This window comes from Camelus ferus, chromosome 29 (assembly GCF_009834535.1).
Source record: "Camelus ferus isolate YT-003-E chromosome 29, BCGSAC_Cfer_1.0, whole genome shotgun sequence".
NCBI classification, from domain to species: domain Eukaryota; kingdom Metazoa; phylum Chordata; class Mammalia; order Artiodactyla; family Camelidae; genus Camelus; species Camelus ferus.
This window is the reverse complement of record NC_045724.1, coordinates 11,404,532-11,428,546: the sequence shown is the minus strand read 5'-3', so window position 1 is coordinate 11,428,546 and position 24,015 is coordinate 11,404,532. Positions and strand designations below refer to the sequence as shown.

Sequence of the window (24,015 nt, the reverse complement as noted above, 5' to 3'; positions counted from 1 at the left end):
TAATTATAGATCTATCCTTCTTGTATATTTAGTCTCAAAGGAAGACACATCTGGTTATTTGTAATTTACTGAGCACTATTGTTAGAATGCTCTTCTATTTCTAAATTATTTCTAAAGCATTTTTAAAGATGACTACATTCTCAAATAGTTAGATGCTTATCTCAGGAAGAATTTCAAAGACCCCCAGATTCTTGCATCTTCCCATCCATAGTAAAACACTAAAATCTATAACTTGAGATTGTTCTTCATGATGAGCAGTAATCTTGTACCAAGATGTATGCTTGACTGCATATTTTACCTAACCAAAAATCATGTATAAACTGGCTTCTCCCCTGCTTCTTTGGAGCAGCTTCCTCAGAACTAACTGAATGGTTATCTTCCTGCTATAGTCCTCAGCAGGACCCTGAATAAAATTTAAATTCACAACTCTTATGTTGTGTGTCTTTAAGTCAACACTATGCTTAAGGGTAATCAGGCTTATGAGAAGTCCAGTCTGCACTTCACTGATATTAACAGATGTTCTGTCCTCTGCTACATCTGGGAGAACCAATCACAAACTCCCTACACCAAAACACCCCCACCCCATGCAACCTCACACCTCCTCCTCCCACATGCACACACAGAAAACAACTACAATTTCAGAAAAGAAGGATCCTGAGACACAACATATTTGGGTTTAGGGAGAAAGCAATCACATAATTCAAGTTTCAATGAAGCAAGACCTAATATTTATTTGCTGTCACGGTAAGGGTTTGTGGACTGGAAACTTAAGAAAAAACCTACTATCAGGGGTAAAAAAAAAAAAAAACAGACTTTCACTGAAGCATTATCTCCAAAGTGAAAGAATTACCAAATATTATCTAGTTGAAAGAGATGCTTGTAATTAACAGGAAATGAACACTAATTTAAAAATATTATATAGTTTTCCTTATTCAACTCAATTCTTTAGTTTCTTTAAATTGGGCCAGGACAGAAGCTGAAGCAAAAGACAGACATCAAAGGAATCAGAGATAGGGCAAAAAAGTAATGTTTTGATATCACTTCTGACCTATTTTGAAAAAAGTATTTACTTGAGTCACTGTTCTACATCTTTACTCAGAAAACACTTAAGTGATTACTACTAATAGCACACTGCCCTCAGTGAGTTAAAAATCTAACAGAGACAAAGTACCTTTATAGTAAGTACAAGGCAGAGGCAAAAAGTCCTATGAAAGAAGTAAAACATGGGGATGGGGGATATATAGCTCAGTGGTAGAGCACCTGCTTAATTAGCAAGTACAAAGTCTCGGGTTCAATCCCCAGCACTTCCATTAAATAAACAAACAAACAACACCCGCCCCCCAATTTTAAAAAGGAGTAAAACATGCTATAAGGGCACACAAGGTAAGAAAAAGTGTGTACGGCTGTGAGAACTGAGGCTAAATTTGGTGTATTCAGGATGCCAGGTATAAAGATGTAAAGAACTAATGTGGATTTTGAGTAAAATCTAAATTCAGAAATATAGTAGAAAAAGTAGAAGGACTAACCAGGTAAGTTAGCTAGATAAGTTAAAAAAAAAAAATTCCCAGAAATGATGAAAGGACAAGATTGAAGCTGTTGAAACTACCCAGAATTCAAAATGGAAGTTCACTATGAAAAAGTGACTAAAAAGAACTGCTAAGTATTCATAGCAAGTAAAGGCTACTGACACAATCTTTCCGTTTGCAGTAATGTCCAGTTCAACCTAAAGACAGGAAAGACAGACCCAGGAGCCAGAATCATAAACAACCTGATTCTCAGTGATTTTAACGGACTGACAAAAAGTCCTCAGCATAGGCCTAAAACGGGAGCTGCATGAGGTAACAATACTGGCCAAAAGACTAAAAACAAGACTAACAAGAGATATTCACATTTCAATACAAGGCTCCTAAAATTATTTAAAACAACAACCAAAAAACCCTTAAGACTGTAATTACTCATATTCAACTCCAAAGACTCATGATATAAAATCTGTAAGCTTGTCTAGGGACACAACTGGCATAGAGGAATCACTCAGCTCGTAACTGAGCCTAGAGAACCACCCAACAGACACACCTTAATGTACATTGTTCACTAACCCTCCTACACAAAGAACTCTCATGGCAGATACTTCGTGTCTTTGTATAAAACAGCCATCAAACAACAGACTACACTAAAATTGTTAAGGCAGCTAACATGCCCTCTGATACGCACAGGAAATGGATGTTCTTTGATAGAATTGTGATCATGTAAACAGCCAGGAACACAGATAAACATCTTCATAGTCTCAAATCTGGTTCCTCTTAAAAGATCTCTCTAGAAGTAACAACTCTGAAATTTCTACCATCTAGTTCAAGGAGATGGGTTACATCTTATCCAATTTATTTAATTTGCACACCTAAATTCTCCCATTGTAGTGAAGAGTTCTCAACTTAGGCTGCACATTAGACTCACCAAGGAGCTGAGAAAAATTCTAGTACCCAAGACGCACACCAGGCCAAGTAAATCAATCTCTAGCTGTGTTTAGAGCTCCCCAGGTGATTTCAATATAATGCCAACATTGAAAACCGCTAACTTGGATTGTGTGGGTAATTCACAAAAAAACTGGGGGAAAGTACTTATCTACAGTAGAAAATGGAAAAGGCAAACAAGAAACCCAGATGTAGTAATGTTGCACCTTACCAGGTTTAACCTGGCTTCAAGACATTTCAAGTCAGAGGTGGATTGAAATTTATATCAAAATATAGTCAATTTTCATTATTCACAGCAGTTATGTCCTATAAAGTTGCAGCAAATATTTATTTAGCAAGTAGTGAACCACCATTCTTGGGAAATACAGGATTAAGTTCCTGCAATCTTCTGTTCACATTCAACCAACCAACAATAACCTTAGTTTTTCTGTTTCTGTTCAGAGTTTTTAACATATATTGTTGGCTCGTCAACACTGAATCCTAGGGCAACAGTACATGACAGAAGGAAGGTTACCTAACACACATTTTCTATATAAGGCACATCAGTCTTTTTGCAATTAGGAACATTGAACAGCGCTTCAGTACTACATTTGGGAGCCATTTTAAACAGTGAAATCACCAAAAGCATTAAATAGACCCCAAAAAAGGACACCTGTCTACTGTACTACAGCTGAAACAAGACAGTGTTGGCCTGTTTTACCTCAGCTGGAAACATGTACATCCAGCAACTCAAACCTCCAGCCACTCTACCCATGTGTGCAAATCACCACAAAAGCACCATGAGTATCGATTTTAGGGTTCCAATAAGTTTTACCAAGTAGGTGGATTCACAAATACAGAACCCATGAATAACCAGGACAGACAATGGAAATATCAAACCAAGGTAGCTCAAACAAATTGTTATAAAGACATGAATTCTATGAGGTTTCCACTAAGCAACATAAAGAGCAAAGGTGGCACCAACATGCCCAGCTACATAATTTTCTTCACTAGAATCCTTAAATTGGCTTGTCTATTTAAGAAAATGTAATAATTTTTCTCACAACAAATCAATACACTAAAAAAAAATCTATATACTCAACTTGCTCAATACAAATCTTCCTTTCATGTAGTATAAAAGCAGACATATTTTATCAACTAAGTCTAATCACAAAATGCAGCAATGATTCAAACCTCTAGATGACCTCTAAAATGCCCTATGGCTCAATGCTTTTGTAAGTCTAAAAACCAAAGCTGGTATGTCTATTTTAATTATAATAAAAGCCAACATATAAATACATAATTATTCTCAGTAACAGTTTATTAGGATTACAATCACACTTCTTAGTAGTAGGGCTGCAATATAAATTTTCATCTTAAAAGCAGCTAACTGCTCCACCCACCTAGATGCATAACTTGAATCCAGCAGGATATTAACAAAACTGATATACTCTCATCTAGGACCTATACAGCTTCAAAAAGAAAACAAGCTGCCACATTAATGTTACAAAGCTAAATATGTTTCAGACCATATATAAGTTAACTTAAAATGAAGCAAAACTTAAATGTAAGAGCTAAAAGCGTAACACTCTCAGAACAGAGGTGTAATAAAGTGTAAATCTTCATGACCCTGAATTAAGTAATGATTTCTTAGATGTGACAAATGTACAAATGACAAAAGAACAAAAACGATAGACTGGACTTCATCTAAATCAAAAAATTTTCTGTTTCAAAGGATACCATCAAGAATGTGCAAACAGAGCTCACAGAATAGGCGAATATTCACAAATCACATGTCTGGTAAGCTCAGAACATATAAAGAACTCTCACAACTCAACTATAAAAGGTAACTTAATTTTTTAAAAGGCAAAGGGTTTGAATAGACATTTCTCCAAGAAACGTTACCAATAAGTACAAGAAAAGATATCCAACGACAGTCATTAAGGAAATGCAAATCAAAACTGCAATGACATACCACTTCATATCCACTGGCACAGCTATAATTTAAAAAATGGACAACAAATATTGGCCAGAATGTGTAGAAACTGAAACCCTTGTACATTGCTCATAAGAATATAAAATAGTGCAGCTGCCATGAAAAAGTCCTAGAAAATTAAACATAAGAGTTACCAAATGACTCAGCAATCCCACCCCTAGGTATATACCTAAGACATAAAACACGTCCACAAAAAAACATGTTCATACTCATAGCTGCATGATTCAAAAAGGAGAAATAATATAGTCAGTTAACTGACAGAAACAGGGTGAAAAAGTCAAATGTCAATTAACTGATGGATAAACAAAGTGTGGTATAACCATAAAATGGACTACTACTCAGCCATAAAAATGAATGAAGCACTGATACAAGCTACAATACGGACAAACCAAAAAAACATCATGCTTAAAGAAAGAAGGCAGTCCCAAAGGACACATATCGTATGATTCCATTTATATGAAATACTCCAAATAGGCAAATCTATTAAGATAGAAAACTAATTAGTGATTTTCAGTGGGGAGAGGATGGGGGACCAGACACGATACCCAGGGAACAGAGGATGACTGCAAATGGGGAAAAAGCTTCTCTTTGAGGTGATGAAAATGTTCTGGAATTAGTGATGATGGTTGTGAATATACTTTAAAAACCACTGAATTTTACACTTAAAGAAAAAAGGTTAAGTTTTATGGTATGTGTGTGAATTATATTTCAATTAAAAAAAGAAAAAATTCAATGTGCCATTTAAAACTGACGTAGAAAGCTCAACATTTTACTTGGCTAACTCTCAAATTTTGAAGAGGATTGGCAAAGAATGTATGCTAATTAGAAATCATACTTCCTCCCTCCTTCCTGTGGTTTGGAAATACAAGAAGAGACGTCATATAAAGGAAATCTGCTTTTTTCCCACTGATAGCCAACATAGGGCCAGGTATCAAAATTTTCAAGTGAGTATCTGACAGGGGTAGTTTAAAATAAGACGACTACAGCATTATAAGATGGAACTCACAAACAACTCCAAAGACCTAAAACATGAATTTATAATTTTATCCTGTATGATGGGGGGAAAAAAAGGTTACATAGCTGTTAAGTGGCAAAGCTAGAATTCAAACCAAGTTTATCTGAATCCAAAAGCTGTGCTTATTCCTTTGACATTTACAGAGGACCTACTACACATCGGGCACTGGGGTATGTCGAAGAAAGAGTATGCTGATTAACTACTAATATGTCAGGGCTGTGAAGGAGACATTTAGCAGGGTGAGGGGAACTGCAAGTGCCAGGGGTGGGAGGGCTATTTTACACTGGGTGATTAAGGAAGGCTTCCCTGAGAAAAAACTACATTTGAAAAAAGATCTGAGAGAAAAATGGAAGTGAGCCACCAGATACATGGAGAAGAGCCCTGCAAGCAGAAGAAATAACACAGGCAAAGACTGAGGCAGAAATATCAAGAAGGCCCTCAGGGCTGTAGAGAAGTGAGGAGGGTGGGGTAAAGGGTGTGGAATGAGATAGATTATGTAAAGCCTTCCAGGCCATTAACACGGATTTTGAGTTACATTCTGAGTAGAACAGGGAAGCCACAGTAAGAATGCGAGTGAAGTGACATGTGACTTTTGTTTTGAAAAAATCTAAATAATGAGAAAAGACCATCAAGAAATAAGGGCAGAAGCAGGAAAACCAGTTATGAAGCTGCTGATATAACGCAGATGACAGACGATGATGATTTACATCAGGCAACGATGCAGAAGACTGCACAGCTGGATTCTGGATTTATTTTGAAGGCAGAGCCGGAAAGAACTTGCTGATGGTTTGACTTTGGGGTGGGATGAAACCAAGGTTTCTGGCTGAACAAATGAAGAATGAATTTGTCATGTACCACATGGGGAATACTACAAAAAGAACAGGTTTGGGAAAGGGAGATCAAAAAAGCAGTTTTATAAATGTTTACCTTTGTTAATCTGCTTTTGTCTTAACCACTACACTACACACTGATTTTTGAGCAACACAGCTGTTAAGTAGTGAAACAAAACCTGAATCCAGGTCTTCTGATTCCAGATCCTGGGCACTTTTTTACATGAAGTTTTATAAAAACAACTGAATAAGATTACAGTTTTTCTCAGAATAAAGTAACTCAAAGGTATGCACCATCTGTTAGTAATCCAAAAACTACATTCACAAATAAGGGCTATCAAATGAAATTTTTAAATATCTGACAAACATCAACAAGTAGTATTTAGATTAATAATGAAGCAGACAACAGGGATATAAAGATGCAATAAAATTCATCTAACAAATCCTCAATTTAGATAAATCCTATCCAGAAGCATATTTTCAGAAAAATGCCAGATCACACCTTCTAAAACTCTCCTTAATAATAAAGATTATCTTTGAACAGTAAGTATTTGCCATTATAATTTTACTCAGTGCATGAGTATATGCATAAAGAACCTTTATGAAAATTTTGATAAAGTAACTTTATAACATATAAGGAAAATTTTCCTCTCATTTTTTTAGCTATAGAAGCTATAAAACATTTTAGTAAATGTTTAATTCTTGACTGAAAAGTTAAGTAATTGCCCCAATGATTTCTCTACAATGCGAAACTTTTAATATGTTCTTTTCCTACAACTTCACAGCATCAGTAGATTTCAGAGCTTGGTTTCTACCTGCAGCTTCACTACTTAGTTGCTATGTAGCTTTGGGTAAGTCACTTTTCAAACAAGTAATCACTGTCTCTATCAGAATGAAATAGGATTATCTGACTTCCCATTTTACAAGGTTGGAATAAGAATCCAGAAAGAAAGAAAATGAAAATACTTTGAAAAACATTAAAGTATGGCAAACACATGACTCAAGCAAATAAGACAATTTTGGAGGGAATATACTTGTAATATAAATATGAATTTTAAATTATTCCTTTATAGGTACTCAACCTTACTGTAACAGAACTCCTAAATAGATTTTTCCAAAATAGAATTAAAGTAATGCAGAATTTGATATGTAGGAATGCTTTTTGAAGTGTCAAGTGATGGACAAACATCTACTGTAGTCACTATGTGCATTTAAGAGACAGAAAGAATTTTTTTTTTCTATTCTCATGGAAATCTATGGCCCAGGGGAGTGGAAGAGACCTGAAAAGTTAAATAAAAGACCCAAACCAACACATTAGGACAAAAATAGAAGGCACCTTATAAAGAAGTAATTGATTAACAGCAAAAAGAAAAATACCACAATGACTGCTTTGAGAATTAAGAGAAGATGATGACCTCATCTTTATGCTTTTGTTCACAATGTAGTCTACTATCTACTTATGACTGTCATTCACACAGAACACCTTCAATTCTGTTCTACAGTGTTCCGCTTTTCCTTCCTCACTTGCTCCAACAGCTCCCTGACAGCGCCATTCCTCGCCACGGTATCCAGCCAACCTACTTTATAATTCTAACCATACCCCCCAAGTCCCCAGGGCTGAGTGAGCCTCAGGATCCAAGATGACAGTCAATCTTCTAACTTTTGATTATGCTGTTAACCCTTCATGACGTCAACGAATAGTCATATGGAATTTAATTGTCAAGGCAACATGACTGCAATAAGAATGTCAGTAAGAGCTCATAGTCTACCTCTCTCAATCACTACAGCCCAATTATTTGAGTAAAGAGCAATGCAGAATTGTGTATAATCCAAAATCATTTTTTATTTCTAAGCCATTTCAAAGTAAGCACACCTTCATAATCCACCGCCTATTAGTAAATCTCAATCTCCTTTCAACTAACCAAATTAAGAGTCAATAGTTTAAGACCCAATTAGGCAAGAGAGAGAAAGAAAATGCAGAAAATCCACAAGAGTAATTCAACTGACCATTTCTCTCAATTATATCACTGTTTCTAGAATTGATAAATATCAACTGTTATGCACTGAATTTCTAAGATCTTAAGACATAACATAAAGGTAGTTATGTATCTAAAATTAATAAATCTAGATGGTCAAATTAGAAAAGTATCTAGGCATACTTAAAAACTTCCAACATAAAAACATCTGAATGAAACAGATAAATTCTAAAATCAGAAAATATATCCATCCAGCAGGGAATATTAGTTAATTATTTCATAATACTAAAGATACTAATAGGGAAACAAAAAAAAGATTAGGTACAAAATGAAAAAAGAAACATAACACAAAAAAACACAATTTTATGGTTTAGCTGAAAACAGAATACCCTAATACTGCTACACTTTTAAAAAATGTTTTGAATCACATAAAAATTCACTTTCATAATGCTTTGTAGTTTGGAGATAGAAAGTTTGTACCAAATAATCTAAGTCCCTAAAATGCTAAAACTAAAAATTTGCTATGAAAAACTTCCCATTTAATATTTTAAGATTTCTAGAAGTATTAAAGTTAAATGTAGATCTATTTCTTTATTAACTTCTGTCAATTTTAAGTATCACCACAAGCCCACCATTCTCTCTGAAGTTTCTTAAAACATAATTAAAATAGGAAATATGAGTTTTCCATTCCTCTAATCAAAAGGCATAACAGAATAAAGGGTGAAAAGTCAGGGGTAGTAATTGGGACACAGAAAAATGCAGTATTCCACTGGCAAGTGTTGGTTCCATTGCTTAAGTCCCCATGTAAAATTCAAAACTGTCAAAATTAAGTTTTGTACTAAGTTTTTTCTCTTAAAAACTGAAACCTGTCTTTTCCAAGCACTTAAAAGTCTACATTTAACCAGCTGATTAGTTATCCCTGTAATTCTCCTGTCAAATATAATCACAAGTATTGTGGATTTTAATCTTTTTACACTTAAAACGAATGGTTTTAATCTTAATACAAATATTCTTAAATTGGTCATATAGCCGATCTACTGTTCAACTGGTGTTCTAGAGTTCCTTTTTTGGCCTCAAATGACGAAACTTTTCTAACGTCTCTGGGGAGAAGAGGGTACAGTATAATGTTTCCAGAAATTGATCTTCTTTTTTCTCTGGACCGTTTCATGACATCTCTTCACCGAGGAATGTTACACACAACTTTTTTTTTCCTATTCTGCAGGAAAGCCCAGAGGGAGAAGCAAAGGTAAAAAGAGAATTGTATGAAGAACAGGTTGAAAGGAGACAGATGACACAAAAGCACAGAAGTATGTGTGAAGCAAGTATGTACACAAAAGAGGAAGAAGATGCAGAACAAAGAAGAGAGGGAAAAAAAAGCACTGTTATCCCCTAAAAAGAGGAAAACACAGAAGGATAGAGAAATTTGCTTATTTTTCTAGAAACAAAAGCACAAAACCCTTCTAAGAAAAACATGGTCTCTTTCTTTAAGATGATGTTAAAACTCTAAAAAGTGCTCAGGGAGTTCTGCCTTCTCTTCCTATGTGTTTTGACAGAGCTAGTCTTCATCTGTAAATTAAATGCAAGCTATAGATAATGCAGAATTAATCTCTACAAAACTGCAATTGTGGATGCCATCTTTGCCCGGAAAAAACCCAAACTCCTTGGATTCCGGAAAAAAAGGAGTATATTAAGTTGGAAAACCAGATAAACCACGCATTGTCAAGTTAGGTAGCTATAACACGGATTAATAAACGCCTTTGACCAACCTAAGGTTCTCCTAAAGATCTGGGAAAGGAGGGTAAAGGGCTGTAGACTTACCGCGACCGCAGGGTGGGGCACCGTAGGAAAAAAAAGATTTTTTGAGGACGAGCTATCCTGGGAGGTATAGGGGGCTGGTAACTTGTCTCTCGGGGAGACTTCATATTAGGCGACAAATGATGTTGATGGGCGAAGGGCAGTTTCAGGGGGAGTGAGAAAATGGGCTGCGGGATGTTATGTTCGCTGAGAGCGCGGAGGCTGATAGAGGAAGGTACCCATGGGGCAAAGGACTAAGAGTCAAAAGGAGAGCCAAGGGGCCAAGCCGCCAGGGAGGCCGAGCGTGGGAGGCCTGAGCAGAGGCCGCGAAGCGCCTCTGCAGCCAGCCGCCTTCTTCGGGAACGCCTTTCCAGCTCCCCCACATTCAGCCCCTCTCACGGCTGCCCCTGCCCCAGCTACAACGGCGAGAGCAGCTGTTTCCGCCCAGCCGGGGACCGCGCAGAAAAAGGCATCCCTGGAGCCGGGGGCAGGCCAGCGGCAGCCGTCCGGGTGAGCTGGAGGTGATTCCGAGACCACTGCCGCTGAGCCAACACCAAACTTCGCCCTGTCCTCCCCTTAGCCTTCTTTATCCCCCAACTTCCCGGCCGGCTGGTGTCCGCTTCGACCGACCGAGACCCCCCCTTCTCTCACCCGCCTCTCACCCCTCCCCAACGCCCTGAGGCTGGGAAAGGACGGGCCACCGGGGCCACTGTAGAGCCCGCCCGGGTGCCCCAGAGTCCCAGACACCGCCCCCAAGGAAACGCCCGCATCCTCTCCGCGGCTCCGGAGCCCGCCCAGATGCTGCAAACTCCTCTTACCTGCATTGACGCCATGATGGAACCATCCCCCCAAGGCCGGCGAGGCCAGAGACGCAGGGGGCGGAGCTGCCGTGCTCGCGTCACGCCGCGGGGGCCCAGCATCCTGGGCGCGGGGGGCGGGGCCTCTGATGGGAAGGGGATGGCGCGAGGGGATTGGCTGGCGCTCTAGGCGCCCGGAGTGGGAGGGGCGGGAGGGGCGAGAGGGGGCGGGAGGGGCGAGAGGGGGCGGGAGGGGCGGGAGGGGGCGGGAGGGGGCGGGAGGGGGGCGGGAGGGGGCGGGAGGGGGCGAGGTGAATGGCGCTGTCGGTATCTTCGGTCACGTCCAGCTTCCCGGCGTCCACCACAAGCCCACTGGCTACCTTCATCGCGTAGGAAACGCTGCTCTGGTTCTGAGCCCCCGCCACGGTTGTTATGTATATAACTATATATATGTAACTATATATATAAAACAAAAAATGTATATATTATGTATTTTTTTTTTTACCCGGAGATCCCCATGATGTCCAGACCCGTGGGTTTTGTTTTTGGGTTTGTTTTTTTTTTTTATGTTTTGGTTTTTTCAGCCACAGGTGTATGGTTTACAGGCTTTTCCTTTGGGATGTCTTTTCCACATCACCATACCTGCTTTCACAGCTTTAGGGGCAAGATAAAACTTCGCAGGGGGCTGCTTTCTGGTCTTTACGGACCTGAAAGGCTTCTCACATTCCCAGTTTGGGGAAGAGAGACACATTTCCTTGTATAATGGGATGAGAATTGAGAGCAGAGTAGCACTTCGGTATTTCAAATGCAAGGGTAGATTTCTAGAGCTGAAATTTGCCTGAAAGGGAAGAGAACGTCTTGAAGTTTTAAGGTTTTTTTGTGTGCAATTTCTGCCACTTTACCCCAGCCCCTCACTTTCAACCTTCAGGTGTATCACTATGTTATGACATTGACATTTGGCTGGAGATTTGACCCTCAGTGTCACATTATAATATACACTTAATATACACTTTCTGTCACATCCAGACTGGTCTTCAGCCTGTTTCCTGGTGGGCAGTTTTGTGGTCGATTATTTGAGTAGGAAGAGGTAAGTACACAGACTTTATTCTGGGAATGCACTGATTCTGCCAGCATTTATCAGAAGCCACATTTCTGAAATCTGTTCCAGAGCTGTAGATGTTATTGGTTTATAGCAGGAAAATGGAAGCCAAAGGTTTGCACCTCCTGTTCTATTTTTTTTAAATGTAGGTGGCTGATACATTGAGTAGAAGGCTTTTACTTTACCACAATGAAAGCTTAAAATCTGTCATTTGATTCACTTGGAGTTCTTTTTAGAACTTTATATAAGGTTTAAATATAAGAGCAGTGTAGCTATCATCCTTCCCACTCTTGAGATGGATCATTATGTTCTCTGTGAAATTCCGTAATGCAAAATGTGTTCAAAAAAGGCAAAAGATCCTTAAAATACACTAATTATTCTATGATATAATATTAAACACCCTGTTCTACATCACTGGAGAGGAAGTTATACCGGTGTACTTTTTTTCCCTCTCAGACTCCACCTGGTTGCCATAAATGGGCTGGTTTTCCCTTTGTAGTGCAAAATAACTGTCCTTGAGGAATATTTGAAGGCTCTTGGCAACCAAAGATGATCCAGAAGCATCTCAGGTGTCAGCCCAGTTATGTTGCCTACACTTCAGCTGAGTAAAACCCACGTATCAATGAAAGAGGTAAGCTCTTACAGATATATTTTCTTCTGGAGATCTTTATTCCTATGATCTGAGAAAACTGCTCCAGAAGATCAGATTTTACCATCTCGGTTCACTTTGTTTGAAAGCTGATTCTTCCCGAGGTTTAAGTTTAGATGACCCCACAAACGAAGCATTATGACATCATCAGAGTCAACAATCTGCCATGATAAATACTAATAAGGAAGAAAAGGGGTTACAGGAATCTTAATGCTCCTCACAGTAAATCAACATCTGATCCCTTGTGTTGTATGTATTAAAGAGGATCTTCCTAGGAGGGAAAAGTCATTACCAGTCCTGTCTTTCCAGAAAATGTAAAATAGTACATTATTACCTCACTGTTTTCTTCATTCTTTCATTAATATGCAAAAGAAAAATCCTGATGTATTCAGGAGCTAAAACCATGACTTTCAGATGAGGTGGGAGCATATAACTATCTCCAGGAAATACGAAACTTTTTATCTAAAACACTTGATTGTACGGTGAAGACTAGGCTCACATCTCATTTCTTTACAGAGTGGGGATCAGTATCAGATAGGCAGAAGATAAAATGCCTGACAATACCAAAAGTGGGAGAGAAAATAGAACTTTCGTAAACTCTGTACAAGTGAAATTAGTACAATCTCTCTGGAAAACAATTCATAACAGTAAAGCTTCCCTTACTCTTAAAGAATCTTTTTTAATAGCATCATTTACAATAAAAGATACTTAAGAGACATATTAAACAATTGCAATATGTTAACCTTGTTTGGATTTTGATTCAAACAAACCACTGTAAAAAACAGATTTTGGAGACAACTGGAGAAATTTAAACAAAATAGATATCAGATGATATTAAGAAATAATTATTGTTTTTGTTACATTTGATAATGATATTCATTTTTTAATTTACATAGCAGTTAGAAATGACCATCAGGTTCAAGAAGATGATTCTCCCTTATCTCACAAACTACCCCCACCTCCACCTCTTTGAAAAAAAAAAACAAAAAAAACTCAGACATACACAAGCGGTGTATGTGCCTGAGGTCTTCCTTGCCAAGAAAAAGTAGAGCCTGTGACACAGAAGACTAAGAGCACTGGATGTTCTGGAAGAAAAGGGAGAGAAATATGGGAAACCGAATAGTCTAATTATTTGAAGGGCCCACAAAGGAATCACTGGGCAAATCCTGCAATAGTGATACTGTCGTGTGATTTATGAATGCCTGAAGTCTAGTGATTCACTAACCTGGTGAGTTAGGAGCAGTCCTATGGGAATATGCTTGTTGGAGCATGAAGAGACAAAGTTGACAAGTCCTTGCTTGAGTCTGTGTCTCCCCAGAGTGGTTTATTCTTAGGTTCCCACGGGCTGATCTCATCAGAGAAATGGAAGCAGTTTAGAACAACAGCTTGTTTATTGGCTGTTGGAAAAAGCACCTCGCCAGGAATCCAAGGCTTGTATTCTTATCCTAGCTCTGTCAATAGCAAGCTTGGTCAAGGCTCTTAACCTCTCTGGGTTTATATCCTTATTAATAAAATGTGCAAATCACACTACGAAATCTTCAAGATTTCTCCCAGATGTCAAATTCCATGCACTTACCAGAGGGAATCAAACTTTTAAATGATTTATCTGGAATACTATATTTAAAAGTCAAGATAAAATACAATGGAAATGATGTACTATTTTGAGTTTAAAAAATCACTTATAAATATAATAAAGAATAAGCTCAGCTTCATTGTAATTTATGTAGAAATACTGGGGTGCTTTAATAATTTTAAAATTCTACTGAAATCCAACTGAGCTTATAAATGAGATTTCAAAAAGTATCAAAGACTCTAGATTCACAATTTAGAGTGATACTTTAAAGAAAAGCATCAAAAGTGCATTATTTTTTATAATTTTGAACCCAAACTAGTCATTTCACGTGGATCTTCTAATAAGGGACAAAGAAAATTAACGAACGGTTTACATATGTGTGACCTATTCTGTGTGACTTATTTTACATGACAAAAACAACTGATTTATGTGTATCTGGTTTGTAAACATGATTGTGAATTGGGAGAAATTTGTCTTCACTTTCTCCCCTTTCCCTGCGCCTGTCTAGCAAGAATTTATTTACCAGGGTCTGTAGTCCTTGAGGACATTCCTTGCTCACTTCTCTCCTAGACCTCTTAGAAAGTTATCCTTTTTGGGGTGAACCCCTTTAAAAACCAAATGAAAACCATGGACCCACTGGACGGAAAAATGCTCATACTCATGAAATTTTGTATTTCAGGGGATTACCTGACCCTCAGAAGTCCATCCATCAGCAGAGGTTTGTAAACCTCAAGGTAAGAACACCCTTACTGAAGAGGTGTTGATGGATATCAGCTCAAGCTCTTGCCCTTTCAAAGCCTGCCTTTTATGTAGGCATTGTTTCATAGCACTTGTTTTCTTTTTGTTCACTTGTTATTTTCCAATCTTCCTGAAAAGCAGAATGCTATGTGAAAAGCTCTAAGTTGGGAACCAGAAGAGTTGATCGCTTGCCTTGATCCTTCCCAGGGGTGATACTAAACTTACTTAACAAACCTGCAAAACTGAAGCTGCTTGGTGCTGGAGCAAAGGCTTGGACGCTCCCAGCCCCGTGGGACAGGTATCTGTAATTAGATCGTGGGGAGGTCTGGAGGGATTTTGAGGCCATAGAAGGGAGATGCTTTTCGGGGTCTGAGGGCAGTGGCTGTTTACAAAATGTTAGAGAAGTATTCCACTTTTGAGGGGTGGATGATAGAAATGTTCTAAAACTCGATTATGGTGATAGTTACCCAACTGTATAAATTTACTGAAAATTACTGAGTAAGTATTATGGGTGAATTTTATAGTATGTGAATTATACCCTAATAAAGCTGTTTAAAAGCAGAGAAGGACATTTCAATATTTTAACACAGCCATAACAGTAAGTCCTGGCTGGCCTTCAGACTGGCTCTCCCTTTAATGTATGAGACCAAAGGCTGGTCAGGGTCTGGATTTTTAAGTTGTAAAATGGAGAGCTAATAGTTTCTTCAAAGCTTTCCAGATAAATTCTTTTCCTTATCAAAAAAATCCATAACTGTGTCATCATAATTCATACTGTCCTCTTTTCACCTGCTTATAAAACCATCCTTTCCCAAATACATGTTTATCCTTCCTCTGCTGCTTACGAGGGATGGCAGCCCTAGTCATTTTGCCCCTGCTAGACAGTTCTTTCTTATCCTATGAGTTTACCTCCTGCCTACCTTTTCCATCCCTTTTTTCTGCCCCTTTGGGGCTGATCTCTACTTAACACATGTTAGGAAAGGTACTTGGACTCAAAAGAGCTAGATTTTAATCCTAACTCAGTTGGAGTTAGTCATTTAATCTTCTCTGAACCTTAGTTTCATCATCTGGGGAAAGGGATGAAAATGCCAACATGTGGTTTGTGGTGGAGTCCAGATGAGATCAGGGATGTGAGGAGCTTGGTGACCTGCAAGGCACCACATGGATGAGAGGTGGTATCTTGTTTTTCTTTGAATTACTCTGTGTTCTCTCTGCAGTGGACAGACGAGATGTTGACTAGAGATGGGAAGTGGGGTATAGGGCTGTAACTGAGAAATAAATACCCATGCCAAGATCCCCAAATTTCATACCACTTGTAAACATGGAAGAGGCTGGACAGACACTCTGCTCTGAACTGAACTTGCCATAGACAAACTTGCAAGGTTAGGATGTTGCCTCTCCCCACCCCACCCAGTGTATTTCTCCACATGTGGCTTCCTCCCAGACCCACCCTTATTAATGATAAGAATGGTAACAGCTACCTTGGATTGAATATTTATATGTGCCGCACAGGCAATGTCAGAGGCACTTGTATTTCCTGTATTACTGAATCTTGAAAACAGCACTGTGAGGTACATAAAACAATTCCCATTTTACAGAAAGGAAACAGGCTCAGAGAGGCTGGGTAATTTGCCAAAATCACCCAGGTTCTGAATAGAAGAGTCAGAATTTTATCTTGGAAACTCTAAGTCCAAAGCTCTACAGATTGAATTCTTTAACTAGTATACCATCTTGTCCTTCTAAATCCATTATCTTAATGACGCATACCTATGAGGTTTTAAAATAAAGCTAACTCTAAACAAATTGATTCACTTTATTTTCTTTAAAGTAATTTCTTTAAAAAAATTTTTCTCTTTCTCTGTTTTAATTTTATTTTTCAATTTTATTTAGTGGAAGGGAGGTAATTAGGTTTGTTTGTTTGTTTTTAAGTTTTTTATTTTTTTTCCCTTAACCGAGGCACTGGGGATTGAACCCAGGACCTCATGCATGCCAAGAATATGCCCTACCACTGAGCTATACGCTCCCCGAAATTGATTCACTTTAAACCGTTGAACCTAATAGGCAAGGTAGACTTTACATTTTGCCAAGAATATCTGATGCCCCAAATATATTTGAAGTGGTGAATTTTCAGACGTTTGGCAAAATTTTAAAATATATGGCAATTTTGTCCCCAAAGCATATATTGAATGTCAGGCACTGGGGGTACAAAAATGAGTAAGATACAGTCCCTTACTCAATATGAGTAAGATAAGGGACTGTATCTTACTCATATTGCTTATAATCAGGAAAACAGATGAAAAGCTTCTTACTATTATGGGATCATAAGTGAGGGGCACTTGACCTCCCTAGGAGCTGAAGATCTAAGAGCTATGGCCTGAGCAGAGGTGAAAAGGAGTAGAGGAGAGGCACTGCGGGCAGAGGGAGCATGAACCATGTAATTTGTGTCTACAGGGGATGACAGACACTTTGGCATTGCCCAATAGAAATTGATGGAAGGAGGTGGGGGACAAGAGGCAGGCAATTTCTGATCATGGAAGGCTTTGTTGGCTGGTAAGGATTTTCAAATGGGAAGTGGTAAGGCCAGATTTGTATTTTTTTAAGTAGATTTATTTATTTTTTAAATGGATGTACTGGGGGTTGAACTCAGCACCTCCTTCATGGTAAGCATGTGCTCTACCACTTGAGCACATGCTATATACCCTCCCCCTGCCCCCAGATTTGTATTTTGAAATGATTGCTTTGGTGGCTGAACAGGTAAGATCAGAAAAAAAAAAATCAGAAAAGGAGGCTAGGTAAGGCTCTGACAGATGGAGGATAAGGGCTTGGACCAGGGCATGTAGAGAAAGGACTATAGAGATATTTAGGAAGAGGAACAGACAGGACTGATTATTTGTTATAAGTGTGGGACAAGAAAGGAGTTGAGTGCCAGGTTTCTGATTTGAAAATAAAGGAGTTACATCAGAAACTAACATGGTAAATCAACTACACTTCAATTAAAAACATTTTTTAAATTAAAAATAAAAATATTCTAAAACATGAAAAAAGAAAATAAAGGAGTTGACAGAGACAGAAGGAATGAGAATAGAAGGGAAAGAAAAACTAATTCCACTTTGGACATACTTGAGGATTTAAAGTTTCCCATAGGATATCAGTCACACCTTTTAAAAATGGAAGTTGTAAAATCTAGCTCAAATGAATTCACCAGGAAATCCTAGGAACACAGGCTCAATTGATATGGAGGGCTCTTTTTCTTTCAGTCTCTGTGGTGAACAAGACGGCCTCTAGTCTCCATATTCATCCATCCTAACAGTTTAGTAATCCCCAAGGATTATTCTAGCAGCAAAGATTTGGGAAGGGCTACAATTGGCTTAGCTCTAATCAGCTCCATCTCTCAACCAATCAGTGATCTGTTTGGTCAGGCCTGGGCTGACTCTTGTAGCATGGGTGGGAGTGGGGTCAGTGAGGTCTAAGGAGATCTCCCACAGAAAAGAAGCTTCTTACACTGGAATGAGGGGAGATGAGAGATTCCAGAGAGACAAGAAGTACAGATGTCCACTACTATAGCTAAAGTGAATATATTCAGCAGACAATTCTATATCACAGGCTGAAGCTGGGAGAGGAGGGAGAGAATTTCACTTAAGTGAAGTTTTGATGAGGATATAATATTAGATGGCCTGAAAATTTTAATGACTTGTAAGAAACTGTTCTTGTGACACAGGGACTGGAGAAGTTCTGACACCTTCCTGAGATTTCATCCAGGGCAAGGAAAGCCCATGGAGCAGGTTTGAAAGGACAACAGGAGACAGCACCGTGTGGAGTCCAGCAGATTCGGTGATATGATTACATATGAAACTGTGAAAATAAAGAGATGGCCCTGAGAGAGAGTTTAGGAGAGTAAAGAACATCATGCTGAGGTCAGTGGCCAAAGAACACACATTTAAGAGAAGTGTGGCCTAAAGGCCAAAAGAGTCTTGAGGAGGGAGAGAGTAATCAATAATGTAAATTCATTCAAGAAGATATGAAAACAAACAAACCAAAAAAACAAAAAACCCCAAAAAAACTGAATTAGCACTGTGCATTACATCAGTGATCTTCATCAGATTGCTTTGTGTTGTAATGAATTGTAGAGTGAACCAGTAAGCAAAGAGACAGAGACATCAAGAGGCTTAGCTAAGAAGAGAAAAAGGGAGATAAGATTGTACTAGAGACAAATGCAAAGTCAAGAGCAGGGGGAAGTTTTGTTTCTTGTTTGTTTTCAGGAAGTGGTTTGAGCATTTTTAGAGGCTAAAGGGAACCAACAGAGAAGGAGATATTTGAAAATGTTAGGCATTTGAAGAGGGAAGGCAGTGGGGGTCATATATCTTTGGTTTGATATTGAGGGAGGTTCCTAATAGTGTCTTCAATCATAGTATCATAGGACTGGGGAAATATAATCCTAGGATATGACGTAGGCTATATACAACCACAGGATAAACATGGTGTATCTTCCTAGTGCATGCACTTTACTGCTTGGTCAGTTATTTAAAACAGGATGTTCTTCAGACTCCTTGGGATTCAAGTGCACACTTAGGATTACCCATGGCAACTTAGAGGGTCGCTGAGGTAAATATGAAACTTCATCCTGTTTCTGGCTTTTGCTTAACTGGCTTTATAAAATGAAATAAGAGAGAAGCAGAGTTTAAAATCATTAGAGAAGCCAACTTTGAAGGGGCTTTTCTGGCCAAAGACAAGATTGTTTGAACAACAAGACAAGTAAGGATTGCAATAAACTGAAGTGCATAATTATATATATGGAAATATAATGCATTTGTGTATGTATATGTATTTTCATGTATATACACAATCATATATAATCATAAAAACATAATGATAGTACAAAAAAAAAAAAAAACCTCATTGGTCACCTTTGGAGTTACTGGGGAAAAGGGGGAAAGATTAACCTTTTCTACCTTTCCTATATAAATTATATTTTAAGGTAACCAAGTGATTGATAAAGGGGAGTTATTCTTTATAGAAGAATTTCAGCTATTGCACTAAAAGCTATAAAAGAATAAGAGAATAATAACTTTGCAAACCCTAGTGAAATAATGGAGCCTGGCATCAATCATCAGTGGGTGCTAAAACAATCATATAAAAAGTTAAAAGGGAACCTAATAATGGATGAATCATGATGACACACCTGAATCAACTGATCAACATAATACCAGTAAAAGTGGGGCAATCAGATACTGTGTGCCTCTTGAAGATGGTGCAGGAGGAGATAACATGAATTGCTCTTGCCAAAAACGATCTACTCAAGACTCTATCTCACAATCAGTTTATAGGAAACAAGGGTAAGAGAGGTGCAAAAATAGAGTAAATTGTTCAGCCACATCATGAGGCTGCAAACAGCTAAAGTCAGATTATAGGATATTCTGCAGGACAAATGACACAGTTTCTTCAAGATGTGGCATAAAGGCATAAACTCATAGACTAAAAGAGGCATATTAAACAAATGCAATATGTTAATCTGTTTAGAACCTGATTCAAACAGAAAAACTATTTTAAAATATTTTTGAGATAATAGAAGAAAATGAAATACAGACTAGACATTAGTTTTTAAAAATAAACTAAAAAAGAGTAGAGAAGAAATAATATGGAAGACATAGAGTTATTATTAAATATGTAGGCATAATTGATAGCTTCTGAGGAAAACAACAAATGGAAGCAAAAAATACTAAAAGATATGCAGCATAAGAAATGTGTATTTGGTCTTTATTGCTGGTTCCTGACACAGAGCTCCCAAAACCCTTGTAATTTCCAGAGTGATGGGGTGATGGAGCATCTTGTGTTCGACTATTTGGTCTTTGTACCTGCCTTCTGACACAGAGTTCCTAAGTTCCTTGGAATTTCCTGGGTGACTGGTGTGACATTTGTTATGATATTGCAACTCTTGGCAAGCCCCTATGTAGCTTCAAGATGGAAGCTGATTGCCAAAAAGGACCAAGTCTTGGTTAGAAGCCTGGAACTTTCAGCCCAACACCTCCAAACCTCCAGGTAGGAGAACGAGCTGGAGACTTGAGTTAATAACTGATCATGCTTGCATGATGATAGCTCTATTTTTCAAAAATTAAAAAAACAAAAACAAAAACAAGAATCAATGGACAGGGTTCTGAGAGTTTCTGGATTGGTGAACACATTCCTGTCCTAAGAGCTCAGTATTAAAGAGACTGAAAAACTATCGGAACCACAGTCAGATAAGGTAGGAATGTTGGGATTATCAGAGCAGAATTTTAAAAAACTGATTTTCTGTCTGGAAGATTTGTCCATTGATGTCATATATTTGTCTTTCTCTGGCTTATGTCACTTAGCATAATGCTCTCAAGGTACATGCATATTGTTGCAAATGGCAAGATTTTCTTCCTTTTAAAGGATGAATAATACTCCATTGTATTTGTATACCACAATTTATTTATTTGTTTGTTTTGGGGGGGAGGTAATTAGGTTTTATCTTTTTTGTTGTTGTTGTTGGAGGCATTGGGGATTGAATCCAGGACCCTGTGTATGCTAAGCACGTACTCTACCACTCGAACTATACCCTTCCCCCCCATACTGCAATTTATTTATCCATCCATCCTTCAGTGGACACTTAGGTTGTTTCCATCCATATCTTGGCTATGGTAAATAATGCTGCAGTGAACATGGGGGTGGGGGTGTGTGTATCTTTTCAAGTCAGTGTTTTTGTTTTTGGGTAAATACCCAGGAGTGGAATTGCTGGATCATATTGTAGTTCTATTTTTAATTTTTTGAGGAACCTCCATATTGTTTTCCATAGTGGCTGCACCAATTTACATTCCTACTAACAGTGCATAAGGGTTGTCTTTCTCTACATCCTCACCCACTCTTGTTACTTGGTCCTCATTTTTCTTGGGTTGGGTGAAGTAATTAGGTTATTTATTTTAATGGCAGTACTGGGGATTGAACCCAGGACATTGTACATGCTATGTATGTGCTCTGCCACTGAGCTATACCCTCCCCAAACCCTGGCCTCATTTTTAATGAGAAAGCCTCTGATAAATGTTTTTTGTTAAGCATAACTGTTAGCTTGATGTGGTTTTAAAATAATAAATGAAATATTCTATTCCTAGTGTTATTAGTTTAAAATCAGGAGTGGAAATGCTATTCTAACAAATTCTTTTTAAATGTCTATTGAAATGATGCTACATTTTTCTTTGGGAAATTTATTTATTAAAAAAATTTTTTGAGAGGGGAGGTAATTAGGTTAAAAATATTTTCCTACCTTAAACCATCCTTGATTTCCTTAGAATAAACCTTACTTAATTATGATGTAGTATTATTTTACTAGTCTGAATTTGATTTGCTAGGGTTTTATTTAGGATTGTTGCATCTATATGCTTGTGGTATAGGCCTATAGGAGTTTTTTGTTGTTGGTTGTTTTTTGAGGTGGAGATGTGTGGTATCTCAGAATTTGGTATCAGGATTCTACTAACTTTTTAATGGTGACTTGGAAATTTGCTATCTTTTATTATATGTTAGAACAGTTTACTGTGTGAATTGTGCCCTTTGAAGATTTTTTTAAAAACCCAAAATAAAACTTAACCATAAAAATAATCTAGTCTTGTGTCTCTTTGGGAGAAATATCATGACAACTACTTCACTTTCATTTTATGGTTATTTGTCTATTCAAATTTTGTCTTGGTTTAGTTTTCATAATTTACATTTTCCTAGAAAATCAATTACAATTTAAAATTTTGTTTGGTGTAAACAATCACTTGTAATTTAAAAACTTTTCTGTTTTGGGGTATAACCTTTCTCATAACAAATGTTGGGTATTGTTTTCTATTTTATCTGTGAATTTTTGCTTCCTCATTTTTCTCTTGATATGTCCTATAAGTTTTTCTACTGTTCTGAACCAGCTCTTATATTTATAAATGTCCTTCTAATTGACTAATTCCTATTTTCTAATTGTTTCTGCTATTTTTGTTAATTCTCTCATCCTAATTTCCTTGACATTTGTTTGAAATATTTTGAATCTAATGCTTAGTTTGTTTTCTTATTCATTCATAATAAAGTCTATGAATTTGCTTAAGATGGATAGGTTGCACCTCACAAAATTATCACTCTATCATTTCTTTAGAGTAGTCTGCAATCATAACTTTTTTTCCTTTGGCTATTTATTTTGATGTTTAAAAACTTCAAGTGGTACTTTTGAGCATATACCTAGGAGTGTAAACGGTGGGTCAGATGGTTTAACTTTTTGAAGAACTACCAAACTATTTTCCACAATATCTGCACCATTTTACATCTCCACCTTGATGTAAAACTCTACCAATATACGAGTTGCAAGTTTTACACTTCCTGGTCAGTATTTGTTAATGTCCACCTTTTTGATGGTAGCTAATCCTAGTGGATGTGAAGTCTTATTGTGAGTTTGATTAGCATTTCTTTAATGACTCATGACTTGAGCAGATTTTCATGTATTGTTGCTCATTTGTACATATTTGGATGTTTTTCAGACTATTATTTTTCATGGGAGAACAAGAACCTAGATCAGTAAGAATTCCCTTGAACCCTGTCTTCCTGCCTTCCAATTCAGCATTCTTCCCTGCAGATGTCAGACTGGATAATGTGCGGACATTTCCAGTTAGGCTTAGACAAATCTTTTATTTCAACATTAATTAAAACATAAAAGGATCCAGTGGAATATGACTGAAGTGCTACCTCTACACATCAGTGAGCCTGATTCAACTCAACAAACATTCATGGACACCTATCATATTTAAAGCGCTCTGCTAGGAACTGGGAGAGATAATGAGATCAACATCCCCTTAAAATATGAAATAATTTCCTCATTCCTGTTCTTACAATCTAGTTTTCAGAACATTCGCATAAGGCAAAAATTGCTACTAGGAAAAGAACAAAAACAGAGTTGCACTTAAGAACAAACCACATAACGTATACCGTGGTTTCATTAGTTTCACAAGCTCTTGGCTTTTTATGATTGTAGTATTGCCATTCCACCCGTCAGTGTAACTTCACGGACTCAACTCTTTGGGAACATAGGTTTTCATTGTAGAGTTCCCTCAGTATTTAAGGATGGAATG

General features: G+C 37.7%; 1 protein-coding gene across 1 annotated transcript in view; it reads right to left on the bottom strand.

Annotated features, from left to right (window-relative positions):
• The window catches only part of UBE2W (ubiquitin conjugating enzyme E2 W), a 48,287-nt gene extending 37,290 nt beyond the window's left edge, over positions 1-10,997 (bottom strand). Inside the window, exon 1 of the mRNA XM_032470239.1 lies at positions 10,877-10,997. Within this exon, the coding sequence (XP_032326130.1) occupies positions 10,877-10,978 (102 nt within the window). The 5' untranslated portion in view covers positions 10,979-10,997. The remainder of the gene's footprint in view (positions 1-10,876) is intronic.
• Between the last annotated feature and the right edge of the window lie 13,018 nt (positions 10,998-24,015).